Raw genomic sequence first — 13,984 nt, forward strand, 5'->3', positions numbered from 1 at the left:
CTCTTTCTGCCTGTTTTTTTCTCTCCCAACAGCAGGACGGTGTTTCGGTTGAAGCAGAGTTGGTGAGAGTTGGCAGAGAGAAAAAAGGCTCTGGCAACAGGTGTCGAGGATTTGATGTTTACCAAAAAAACACCTGCCAAGATAGAATGATTGAGAATCTGAGAAGTAGAGGGGAAAAAAGAGATAAAAGATAAAAACACCCCATTGTACGGTGGCCGAGACCCGCCATTGCTGGAAATAAAAGAAACGCTGCAAACAGAAACAAACGCCGCTGAAAATAAAATAAATGCTTTGCAAATAAAAGAAACGCTGCAAATAAAAGAAACGCTGCTGCAAATAAAATAAACGCTTTGCAAATAAAATAAATGCTGCAAACAAAAACAAACGCTGCTGCAAATAAAATAAACGCTTTGCAAATAAAATAAAAGCTGCAAATAAAAACAAAACGCCGCTGAAAATAAAATAAATGCTTTGCAAATAAAATAAACGCTGCAAATATAAAGAAACGCCGCTGCAAATAAAATAAACGCCGCTGCAAATAAAATAAACGCTGCAAATAAAAAGAAACACTGCTGCAAATAAAATAAATGCTTTGCAAATAAAATAAATGCTGAAAACAAAAACAAACGCAGCTGCAAATAAAAGAAACGCTGCAAATATAAAGAAATGCGGCTGCAAATCTTCTTCTCCTCTCACGTAAAAAACACCGGTGCATCGGCAAAAATAGTTCCAGGTAATTCACTTCCGTTGTGGCTTTTTTATTTGCGTCGTTTTTTTTATTTGCAGCTGCGTTTATTTTATTTGCAGCGGCATTTGTTTCTGTTTGCAGCGTTACTTTTATTTTCAGCAATGGCGGGTCTCGGCCACCGTACCATTGGCATGGCGTTACTCACTTACAGTAAAAAGTTGTTCAGCAGTGAAACGTCTCGAGGAAGTAGAAACACCGCCGTGACCCAGAAGCTTCTTAAAAAGCCGCTTGAAAGTTTTCCTGGAGTGGCTGTACGCCTCCTCTCTTGGCAGGAGGAAAAGTTCACTCCTGGGAGACGCTGCATCCTGGTCACCCTCTCAAACCTCTCACAGCTGTCCTGCCATGTCCGGTTCGTCTCGCCACTCACCGTCTCATTATGTCTGACCGAGTCTGCGCCATCTGCTCCACGGTTTTAATTAGCTCGGTGTCTAAAATGAGAGCCTTTGTGGGGGATTCCCTAGAGAGCCCACGGGAACGTACAGGGCCGCTGCACGTACGCAGGTATAGGTACGGGAAAGATGCTGAGGATCGGTAGCATCAGTACTGGTCCAAATCATCCCCCCTGTAAAACTGCCATCCCTCCTTTCCATCCCTTATGTCATTTCATCAATGAATGTGGTTTTACTGCTATTTCAACATTTAGAGTCATCACCAGAAAAATAACACCAGAAAAATAACTTATTTGACAAATTTCACCTGTTTCAAATAAATTTTCACTTGAAATAAGTAGAAAAATCTGCCAGTGGGACAAGATTTATCTTCTTATTACAAGCAAAAAAATATTGTTCCACTGGCAGATTTTTCTACTTATTTCAAGTGAAAATCTACTTGAAACAGGTGAAAATTGTTGTTTTTTCCAGTGAAGAGTCTTGTTTTAAGTGTAATGAGATTTTTTTACTAAAATGAGACATTTTAACTAGAAATAAGACAAATATTCTTGTTAAGATTTAGAGTTTTTGCAGTGCTCCATTTTACGTTCAGAAAAGTGTTTTTTATTGTTGTGTTTTGATGTATTTGATGTAAGCCCAGTGGATATTTAAAGCTTACAGAAGGCTGCATTTAACTGCTGCTATGTCATTCCTGCAGTATTTCTGCAGGTGTTTTGGTCAGTGCTGTTATTTGTAATATATTATATTATTTGTAATCTGCACAAATTATCTGTCTCCATACGATAAAATCCACCATCCCCCCTGATTGTTTTTTACAACTCGAGTACTGGGTATTGGTACGAGAAAGATGCTGAGAATCGGTAGCATTCACCAACGGGAACGTCGTTGCAAATGCACTGGCAAGGAAATCACATTTAAGCCTATAAATATAAATCCATCCATTTCTTCCATTTTCAAAGAGTTAATTACAACATTTGAGTTCTGATACGGAGATCAAGAGTCTTAATGTGTCCTGGTTCTAATTCTGTACCAGAAAAGGTGTTTAATAAGCAGACCTGGCTTCTATCGGACAGAAACGATCACACGGCTCTCATTAGCGGGAAGTTCTGAGGGTTAACGGGTGTCAAAGGGCGGACACGACTAATTGTTGGACTATTTACCCCCCCGATCACTCAGCTGCGTACGAGCGCTCTGGCCTCCGTCCAGAGTTTCTACCGACTCTGAGACGAACGGCTCCTGCAGCTGCCAAACTCTGCAAAAGTACTGAATCCAATTCTCGTCTGACATGTTTACCGGCTCTGCCGGCGTCTGCTTCACTGCAGTTATCGTAAATATTAGCGTAAAGTGGACATGATGATCAAGCCTAATCGATATTATGTTTGCTTCTTCAGGACTGATACCACAAGCTCTAATAGGAAAGTAGAAGTACATAATAGTCTGTGTGTGCATGTTGCACATTCTTTGATCCACTGACTCTTACCACGAGGAGGTACCAGGTACCACGAGGAGTTTCGTGTTTTTGTTATTTCTGTGACATTTTTATGCAATTATCATTTTGGTGTAGCCTCTTAAAATAGGGTTTTCTGACCTTATATGTAGTTTTCATGCATTTTATATTGTTTTTAATGCGTGAAATTGTATGAATATTTTGTATTTCGTGTTTGTTTTATGGGACTACGGATGGAAATTAACATTTTTCTAAATCCGGTATATTTACAACAATAATTTATTAAGATTCACTGTCCAATTTAAATGAAATCATTCAAGTTGTGCAAAACATTATACACAGCTGAACTTATGCAAAACAGTCAAAAGAAAGGTGCTGAAATAAATTAGTGGGTGGATTTTGCTGCTTATGTCATAACCCTAACCCCTTATACATAAACACTACTATTTATGTTTAGTAAAACCAGGTTGTGGCAGGGTGGAGGATTGGGCGTGGGCTGCGGGGCTCGAGAGTTGACACAGAGCTGCCGAGTGTGCTGGTACACGTCTCTGTCTGGGTGCAATAAATATCAAAGATTTTCTAGTTATATTGTGTTCATTATGTCTTCCGATTGATATCCTATGGTTTCTTTTTTCTGACTTCTTACCTTCCGTTCTGACAGTTTCGGCGGTTCTCCCGCCTTCCTCAGAGTGTCACGTGATGGGAAGTGACAACGTCCTTATCAGCTGTTTTTTACTATGAGGGCGTGGCCGACCTGCCAGGTTTGACAGGTCAAAAGCCAGAGTCATCCGCACTGAGGAAAAAAGACACCAGCGCTGGATTTTGGAGGCCATAGAAATAAGGAAACAAGGACAACAAATGATGAACAGGGATGAGGGAGCGTACATGCTGTCACACATGGACCAGCATCTTGGAGCGGCGGGAGGACAGTGGGGGGCGTGGCCGACCAGCGGGGGGCGTGGCCGACCTGTCAAACCTGGCAGGTTGGCCACGCCCTCATAGTACAAACAGCTGATAAGGACGTTGTCACTTCCCATCACGTGACACTCTGAGGAAGTGTGTCAGACGGAAGGTTAGAAGTAGGAATTTTGTCTGAAAAAAGAAACCATAGAATATCAAAGATTTCTCCACGAAACCCGTGTCTGTCCTGTCTGGCGACCCCAGTAGCACGAGCTTGCTACAGTGCAAGTGCTGCCTGACATGGCAGCCCCGATCCAGGGCCAGGCGGAGCAGCGGACCGCAGCGCTAGAGACGCTGGCAGCGCTGCGGCAGGCAGGGTGGGGTCGCCCGCATACTCTGTTTGTCGGAGGACAGGCCCTTCACCTTCACCTACCCGGACGTGAGGCAAGAGTTGCTGGACGTGCCTGTTCTTGGTGCGGAGGCAGTCCTGGACGCGCCAGCGCCTGAGGCGGTCCTGGACGCGCCTTGGGGTGGTCCTGGGCGCACCTCGGCCGGCGCTGCGAATTCCGTCTGCCCCTCGGCCACCCTCGGCCCAGTCCCGAGAACGGCCCTCTCGCCGGTCGGCCCGACCTGGAAGACCCGGTGGCCTCAGGCCCGGGGACTCAGATGGGGGTCCCTGGCCTCCTCTCTCGCTCCGAGGGGGGGGCAGCTAGGCCGGACAGTCCCCGGCATGAGTCGGGCGATGGGGGTATGTGGCAGGGTGGAGGATTGGGCGTGGTCTGCGGGGGAGCAGCACACAGGTGGTGCGGACCTGGTTCGGCTGATTGGGCACACCTGTGCCCAATCAATCTCTCCACCCTGCCTGGGTATTTAAAGAGCAGCTGCAGACCGGCAAAGGGCTCAAAAGGGATGACACAGAGCTGCCGAGTGTGCCGGTACACGTCGGTGTCTTGGTGCAAATAAAGAGCAAGAATTTCTCCACGAAACCCCGTGTCCTCTTTCCTGTCGGCTGACCCGGGTAGCACGAGCTTGCTGCACAGGTGTTCTAATATTTATCAGTATTAATATCCGTATGTTTATTAATACATATTAATAATTGTGTGAGGGTTTTTCACTTCAAAAGAAACGAGCCCACAGTATTATTTCAATTATACTGTCAAAGCAAAATACTAAAGTGCCATATTTCAGCAACTAAGATAGAGAAAACTTAAAGTGGTACTGTTAGTTGCAAACGAAATATTCTCTGGTTAAAAAGTTGTCAAATGTGTGTAATTGCTTAGAGCTGCCGATAAAATTTGACAGTCTTCTTTTCTCATGCTGGTTAAGGCCTCAAAAAGTGTCAAGTTCTGGAGGCTTTCCGCATTTTAAATAAAGAGCCATGAGACCATAAAAAGAAATAAAGCAGCCTCAAAGTAAGTCTTGCTACATAGTTTTCTTGCTGAAGTGTTCACTCTTTTTCATCAATATTTCAGGCTGAGAATGATTCCTATCAAAGTAATAAAAGAAGAAGAAGAAGCTGTTCTGAAGGAGTGGTTGCTCCTGATAGAAAAATAAAGCAATTGTTTTCTTTTCATTCCACGTGTTTCTGGGATTAAAAGGTTAATTAAATGCAGTGCACATTAGTGAATGTTGGGACCCTTTACCACATTCAGCCTACATCCAGATTACCAGATTACCAGAGTACCATATTTTCCGCACTAAAGGCACTTAAAATCCTTAATTTTTCTCAAAAATCGGCAGTGCGCCCTTCAATCAGGTGTGCCTTTTGTATGAATCTTGAGTTTACTGACCTTGAAAAAATTGTATGTCTTACAAAAATCTGTCAACATGTCTTAGTGACTTTGGTAGCGACGAAGCCGCTCCAATTGATTGAAGGTCGAACCATTACACACACACATTAAAGTCAGTCCTTGGTTGGATACGGTTTGCTACGTTAGCTAAATAATTATGTAGCGCTGCAAGCAACCCTCATCCAACATCTAGTCAATGCCACCTTACTATAATTAGACGTCTTGTATCTCTTTTCATCTTACTCACAATTCACATACTTTGATTTTGCAAAGTACCTTTTTACAGCTTTAATCGTTGCAACATGGACTGCAATTTACTGTATACCATATGGAAACAACAAAAAACATTATACTATATATGCACAACTTATGGGCATCAAAACCACATACAGTACAAAATAATAAACTTCACTGCCTCATGGTGATGAGGGAGGAAAAACAAACATGGCGTCCTGTCATGACGCAGTAAAATTAACGTTACTCTCTTCAAAATAACCACACTTCCATTAACCCAAAATCAGCTTAATCTTACAAAAACAATATGTCTATAATGTTTCCACTTGACTCCGATTGGTTTTTGGTTATAAAAGAAGTTCAACATAAGTAACATAAAAGATTAACCCATCCGTTTCAGTAACTAGAAACATAACTTATTTGCATACTAAATTGATAAACTCACCGGAGTTCACGTCGAGTCTAACTCAAAAGAAAAAACAAATCCTCCGGACAAAACAATCTTACATCTTCATTTTGGCAAACAGGAACAAACTTGGAGTCTTAGAAAACTTTTACAAATGAAATAAAGTAGTATTTATCAGCTGACAAAGTTCGTTTTTTATCTAGTCTTGTTAGTTCAAGCTAGACTCTTCTTCTGCGTGCACCAGTACGCAAAAACGGTACACAAAATCAAAACGTATACACAAGGCGCCCTCTAGCGGTCATTTTGTAAAACCACAATCCTTGTGAAAAAATGCAGTTATCTTATAGATTCACTCATGTGAGATGAATAAACAAAGTATGAAGGATGATAAAAAATAAATAAATAAAATAAAATGAACTATATATATATATATATATATATATATATATATATATATATATATATATATATATATATATATATATATATATATATATATATATATATATATATATATCATGCGCCTTATAACCCAATGGTCCGTAAAATACGGTAACAGGCATTTCCAATTGGAATCTGATCTTCCGGACTAACCGTTTACATCACACATTGATCAGATTCAATCTGTGCCTTGTGACGCGTTTTAATCTACCTGGTTGCTATGGTAACGGACATGCATAGAACGGATGTTAACAAACCACAGAGGCACTGTGGGCTGATTTATTTCAGCGTTTTTCCACGCGCTGTTGTGTTCGGTACTCCAGCCGTTGTTGCTTCCTGAGCTGGTAACTCCCGTAACGACGTCGTCATTAGTGTGGAATTGCAAATGACCCGGAACACTATATTTGAAATCCGATCTGAGCAATCAGACTGTGTCAAAAAGGTCCAGGGTTTCTACAGTCTGGATGTGCTAAGAACTGAATTTGGACTGACAGCCTGAACGTAGCCTATATACGCCGTGACATTTGATTAAAGTGTAGGGAATAAGGGGTCAGACCTGAGAACTCTACAAGTTTACTAATACACACCTGGAGAATTACTGCAGTAGAAATGTAGAAAATAGTGCAGGGCCCTCCTGGGGTTGGTAGAGGATGGCAATGCCCAGGACTGTTACTTAGGTAGGAGCACGGGGTGGTAAAAATGGGAAAAAACCGGGATAAAAATATTAAAAAAAAAAAAAAAAAAAGAAATGTAGAAAATAATGTTTGGTACCAAACAGATGAGGAGGGGCATAAGTTGATAATAGATAGTTGATAGTGATAGTTCAAATGAACGCGTTCATTGAACACTTTCATTTCTGTGAGAATGTTGAACTGAACGTAACGTATTTGCAAATAAAGAACTTGAACGTGAACTTGTTCATTCTGCAGATCATGAACTGGAATTTGAACTGTTCAGATTATGTGAGTTTCAGATTTCAGTTTCAGTTTTAGGTCCAATTATTACGGGATACATTTCACCAGCGGCCGACGTGCACATTTAAAATAATCGACGAGACGACGACTTTACACTACATTACCCACAATGCACTGCACACACTGGCAACGGGCAGCATCTCCATGGCAACGGCGGCCCAAGCCCGGTGCATCTTTACATGACCAGTGAAGAGAGAGACGTTGCAGACGCAGCGTCAGCGAGAATTAGATGATGATCCTTATCATTATCTGAGGGAATTTTATACATCGTCTCCCAAAGAGTCCGACGGTAAAAATCTAACCTTTCTGTGCAAATGATGTCCACCTGCGCTGAGAAAACAAGTCTGAGCTTCTGCCTCATCAACTTCACATTGTAAACGTCATGTGGAGTTAAAGCATCCGTCCAGTGTGAGAAAATATCTGCAAGTCCTTGATAATCAAACAAAGTGATCAGGACCCAACAGCCCCAAACGACCCCAGTCCCACTGCTGCACCTTCAGGGTTGATTTACCTGCAACAGGTAGAAACACTGATAATGGGCTACAATGTTGGAGATTTACAACCTCTGATTAAAGGTGAAAAACCACTAGGACAAAACATGATTACATACAGAGAACAGTTTTAGGATAGGGGGGCGTTTCATTCGTACTTCTCACTTAAAAATATTGAAATGAACTGAATTTGAACTAGTTCAAAGTGAAAATGGTGAACTATAAACGTGAACTGTTCGTTTTTGAACTATGTGAACGGAACTTTGAACTAGTTCATGAGAGAAGTATGAACTTGCACAACACTGTCAGGCAGTGACCTCTCTCATGTTACTGAATATATGTATGTTGTTTATGGCGCTTGTATTTATACTGTACCAGAGTGTAAATTAAATTTCGTTGTACTGTGATGTGCATACAAAATAAAGACAAATAAAGATACTTAACTACTTATCTTAAAGGCATTTTTTTTCTTTCTCGTACTGTACTACTTTTATTTTCATTCCTCTGCATATACTGTCTATATTTTGTCATTATATATTTTTTACATTTTTATCCTTCTTTCGCTGCATGTGTGTGTTACGGAAAAGTATTAGAGCCATGCAGGAGAAAAAATATTTTTGGGAGGGGAAAAAAAAATGTATTATGCACTTTGAGAAAAAAGTCGAAATGTTGAGAAAAAACTTGAAATGTCGAGATTAATGTTGAAATATAATTTCAAGAATAAAGTCGAAATTTCGCCTTTTTTCTCAACATTTCGACTTTTTTCTCGAAGTGCATAATGAAAAAAAAATCTTCCTCTAAAATATTATTTAAATTTTTCTCCTACCTGGCCCTGATTCTCTTCCGTAGTGTATTGTGTGTACTGCTGCTGCCCAAAGCGAATTTCCCCACTGACGGATGAATAAAGGACAATCTAATACTGTATAATCTTATATTAAGTATGATAATTATATAATAAGCAATTTAAGACTCATACAGAAGTATATTCCATATTGAATCATTACTTTCAGGAGAAGTGAAGTACATGGCAGTGAAATATTCTGAGTAAGCAGCTTCTTCTGCTTCTATTCCTCTGGTAATTCTTTTATTTGCTTGTGTAAACCGTGTTTTTGGGACGGAACCCTCGGAGCAGAGAGTGTGAAGGGATGAGCCAAAGGAAGGGTGTGGGTGTGAAGATTACATTGAAAAACATCTCCCTTCTCTTCGTGTAGTTACATGGGCTATAAATATAAATATAAAACACGTATTCCCAATCTGGCAGTGCAGTGTGGATATTTACAACAACTGTGGTGGTGTTTTCTTTAAACCTTAAAGTGACAAAAGTGGTAAATAACATTTTATTTTATGTTTCACTTAGTTTACTTCCTTCACTTTAGGAGATGTTTTAAACCACTAAGGGCACGGTGGTTTCTGGTTACTGGCACTTTTCCCTCATGGCCAGAAAGTTCCTGGTTCGAGTCTTTCTGTGTCTGAAGTTTGCACGTTCTTCCCACGCACGCACGCTCTCTCCGTGTTCTCCAGTTCCCTCCCACGGTCCAAACACACGTATTTAAGGTTAATTGGGGATTCTCCATAGCTCATAGGCGTGAGTGTGTGGGTTGAGAACCCTGCCTTTCATCCAAACAGAGCTGGGAGAGACTCCACATGTCAAGCAAAAGTGCAGCTTCAACAGCACTAACGAGACACGTGGGGGTCACGTGGGTTGGCATTTGGATCGGCTCACGAGGAAAAATATTGAGAATAACAAGCGGTTCAAATAAATTAACAACACTATAGCTGGGTTTCGGTGCCTTCTCGGGTGTCTTGGGTCTCATTTCAAACTCTGCATCTAGTCAAGTACGGTGGAATTCCTCGGATATACCGTACGCTCATGCCGCCCGTTTGTAAGAGTGGGTTGGAGGCGTTTTTAACCTCGTACTGCACGGCACCAGGGTTTGAATGGGGGGCACAAGGACGCCCCGAAACCGGTTGAAATCCACCCACAGTGTTACCCTGGATTCACGCCAAAAGCGTCACGGGCGTCATAGGCTTCCGGCTGCCATTCATTGTTTATGAAAGCGCTGTTAGAGGTGTCGGAGGCCACGGAGGCCGCGGAGGTGATGGAGGCGTTGGAGGCGTTGGAGGCGTCGGGAGCGTCAATTTGAAGTTGAGAGAATCTGAACTTTATGCAAATGACCAGCGGCGACACCGAGGCAGCGTCCAATCACAGACTGGGATTCCCGAAGCGAGAAGCCTCAATGCAGATTGTACTTTCATATACACACAAACGTACACTCCAGCACATTGACCAGCAAACTGACATTTTTGCTGATCTGACCAACCTGATCTCACAAAAATCTGTGAAATGCCCACGACCTCTCACCACTTTTTTCCGTGGTATATACACGGAAAATGGTATAATTCCGTGTGAGCACCATGGATATTGTACCATGCAAAGTCAATGCACGGATTATTACATTATTATTATGTATATATTATTCTTTATTATAGTGGCTAAGTTATACGTTTTTGATGCGCAAGGTACTGTTTGTTACTGTCAGTTTGTAAAAGCATGTTTTTAACGCTGTTTTAGCAGTGTTTTATTGAGGTTTTAATGGGAGCACCACGGATATAGTACTATGCGAAGTCAATGGGATCCGTCACCTGATTTGACTGCTGTCACACCATTGAATGAAGGACAAAACGATAACAATCATCCCATAGATATGGGCCAGAAGGGCCCTACTCTACCTACTAGTAGGCGCAGGAGGCTGTTATCGCCCCTTTCTATGGCTAACCCCATGATATTAATGCTCAGTAGGCACAGACGTTTTGTTATGAAGCTCACACCTCACCTCCCTTTTTTATGTATTTAGCTAGAATTTTAAAACCTGAACAATAGAATTCAACTTAAAATGCCGGATCTTGTCCATTAAAAACAATACTTTTTGGAACATAGTGTAACGACCACAGATAAGATAAGGCCTTGCCCGCCTGGGCAACACATCAGCATTTGGCCGACTGTTTAGTGCAGTTGACTGTGGTCTGGGAGACTGTGGTTCGAGACACGCTCTGGGCACGACTTGTTCGCCAAAGTATTTTCCTCATTGTGTTATGGCTTTCTTTTAATATCTTTAACATTTCTAAACACAAAAACACGAAAGTGTCCTTGATAATTCAATAATACAATAGGTTCATGTTAAGGACATCCGTTTTAATTAGTTCTCCTTCGATTATGACATGTTATTAATGCTCAGTAGGCACAGGAGGTTTGTTATGTATTGTTATAGGTTTGCCTATGAGGCCTATTTCGTGTCCATTTTTGCACAGTTCACTAACGCTTTGAGCTAGGAGGCTGCAATTCTAGACTCTGTATCAGGAGGTGACTCTCATCCACTGTGCCGAGTTTCAGATCTGTGTGACCTTCGGAAGTGTCAAAGGTCACCGCATGTGTTTCTTTTCGGGCCTGCAAAGCCTATTTTGTGTCTTTTTTTTTTATGGTTAACTAACGCTTTGAGCTAGGAGGCTGAAATTCTAGACTCTGTATCAGGAGGTGTCGCTATGACACCTCCTGTCAGGCTAGTTGTCAGGGTGACACATATTTTGTCTAATGTTCCCAGCCTGGCTGAAATATAAGGCAGGATGTCTCAAAACATCTTCAGGTCACTCACTCACTGACTGCTTCCTGTGATCAGTTGCACTGTGTGATCTCCATTCATGAATGCTCGCTTTTTATTAAAACTACAGAAAGACAGCTGTGTGTCCTGAGATTCTTTTTGAACACTTTATCAAATATGGACCAATCAGATGAAGGGGGGGCATGTTTTTGGCGTCTATCGTAGCCACGGTAACGCTTTTGACTGAGAAAAGTAATGTTGCAGGATGGAGACACATATTTTGATGTATAACACACCTGGGTGCACGTTACGGTTCGGGCCGCATTAACGGCCGAAGAACGGGCATAAATTGCGCCAAAATTACACAATTAATTCAAAATGCAATTAAAATGCATTAATGCAAACCATTAAATATCAAATTTTTCACCAGGCCTGGCTTGGTGCAAAATTTGGTGACTTTTGGGGCACGTTTAGGGGGAAAAAAGGCCCTCATTTCGTCGGAAGAAGGAGGAAAAAAAAAACGAGGAAAAGAATTCCTACAGATACAATAGGGCTTTTGCACTGTAAGTGCCCGGGCCCTAATTAAAAAATATATATAGTATATATATAGAAGAATATATATCCTACAAAGTAACAGTTGCGAACACTTTAGTCAGAGACGTCACTGTTCCATTTTCAGTTTTAGATGATGTTTAGTACTATTGATGAATGACGAATCCTGATGCTATGCAACCTGCAGGCTCAGAAGTCTGCTTAGGATGACATTCTTGCTTTTTACTCAGTAAAATTCCTTCTGCATTTGTCAAAAAACATCCTTAATAATCAGGTTTTTTTTCTTCGTTCACTTCTTTTCTGACATTACATTTTCTCTGTCCCGCTTTTTTTATTTTTTTTTATGGATGTGTGCAGGCCTGATTTGCAGGAATGGGTGTAGAAGAAACAAATGAAATTCAAGTGTTGTGACATACTTTCCTTATTTAAACTCTAGTTTTTTTGTTTTTCATTTTTTTCTGAGCACTTACTGACAGTAAATGAAAGCTTGCCTGAGCTGCGGGAGGGAAATCAAGTTCCAGTATTGTGACACGTTTTGGTTTCTGAGGGTTGTAAAATAGAAATACACTGAGGAAGTCACAAGTTCCCTTTGGTCAATAGCTTCACAAGACCTAGGAGGCGTATTCTTTTTAAAATAGCTTGAATTTCAACGTTCATGGATGTCAGAGAGTGAGGTTGAGACAAGCGTTTGGGTTTTAATGAGGTGAAGCTGACGCTGTGCTGGAGCGCTGATGCCTCAGTGGGTGACAGGTCAGTCCATTACTCTAACTTCCAGAAGCGCGGCGGTCCTACTCCGAGCTTCCCTGCAGAGACGGTAATGAACCTGCCATCCAAACAAGAGTGTGAGAGGTGGGACCAGGCTCAAGTGGCGGGTTTTATGGTCAAGGTGAGTGCAAGAAAAAAAAAAGAGAAGAGAAGAGCAGTCGAGGGTCGAGACGCTGACCTAATTTTATCATAATTTATCATTTCAGTCATGCATACTGTACTCAGGGTGCAGTAATTTAATGTTTTATAACTATACCTGTAGTTCAGTTGTACGGAAGAGTATTAGGGCCAGGCAGGAGAAAAAATATTTGAGAGGGGAAGATTTTATTGTGCAAAAAGTCGAAATGTCGAGATTAATGTTGAGATTACGGAAGAGTATTAGGGCCAGTGAGGAGAGAAATAAAAATAATATTTTAGAGGAAGATTTTTTTTTCATTGTGCACCTCGAGAAAAAAAGTCGAAATGTCGAGAAAAAAGTCGAAATGTCAAGATTAATGTTGAAGTACAATTTCAAGAAAAAAGTTGAAATGTTGAGAAAAAAGTCGAAATGTTGAGAAAAAAGTAGAAATGTCGAGATTAATGTTGAAGTACAATTTCGAGTGAAAGTTGAAAGTTGAGGAAAAAGGCTAAATTTCGACTTTATTCACGAAATTTTGACTTTATTCTTGAAATTGTATTTCAACATTAATCTCGACATTTCGACTTATAAATATAGAATAAAGTTGAAATACAATTTTGTGAATAAAGTCGAAATGTCAAAGTCCTAATACTGATAATTACACCGTCTTTATGAGCTAAAAGAGAAAGAATTTCGTTGTCACTGAAGCCGATTCTGAAGTAGTTTCACCAGTTCATCTAAAGGCCTACGAGACATTTTCTAAAGACAGTCACATGCGCTGTTTGGTATAGTCTCAGAAGGTTGACTTTATTCTTAAAATTTTGACTTTTTTCTCAACATTTCGACTTTTTTCTCGACATTTCGACTTTTTTCTAGAAAGTGTTTCTCGGAGTTTCTCCTCTAAAATATTATTTTTATTTTTCTCCTGCCTGGCCCTAATACTCTTCCATACAGTTGACTTAAACTTGGTCAGTTTGTATGTTTAAATCTAAATCTATGTGTTTGCTTTCCTCAGAATAACATGCCAGAATGCGCTTCCATCATAGTCAAGCTTAAAATTAACGGACAGAGACTTATGGTGAGTTAATCTCTGACACACTGTCATCTCTTTACTCTTACACTCCTACTCTACT

The 13,984-nt window shown here is 40.9% G+C and overlaps 1 protein-coding gene across 2 annotated transcripts in view; it reads left to right on the forward strand.

Moving 5' to 3' along the window:
• The first annotated feature begins 12,681 nt into the window (after positions 1 to 12,681).
• The window catches only part of blnk (B cell linker), a 58,304-nt gene continuing 57,001 nt past the window's right edge, over positions 12,682 to 13,984 (forward strand). Inside the window, exons 1-2 of one of the 2 annotated variants that reach the window (XM_061744751.1) lie at positions 12,682 to 12,854; positions 13,867 to 13,929. In XM_061744751.1, coding sequence (XP_061600735.1) covers positions 12,786 to 12,854; positions 13,867 to 13,929 — 132 coding nt within the window. In that variant the 5' untranslated portion in view covers positions 12,682 to 12,785. The remainder of the gene's footprint in view (positions 12,855 to 13,866; positions 13,930 to 13,984) is intronic. The other variant, XM_061744750.1, reaches the window with a different exon arrangement.

Source organism: Cololabis saira, chromosome 17 (assembly GCF_033807715.1).
Source record: "Cololabis saira isolate AMF1-May2022 chromosome 17, fColSai1.1, whole genome shotgun sequence".
Taxonomy (NCBI): Eukaryota; Metazoa; Chordata; class Actinopteri; order Beloniformes; family Belonidae; genus Cololabis; species Cololabis saira.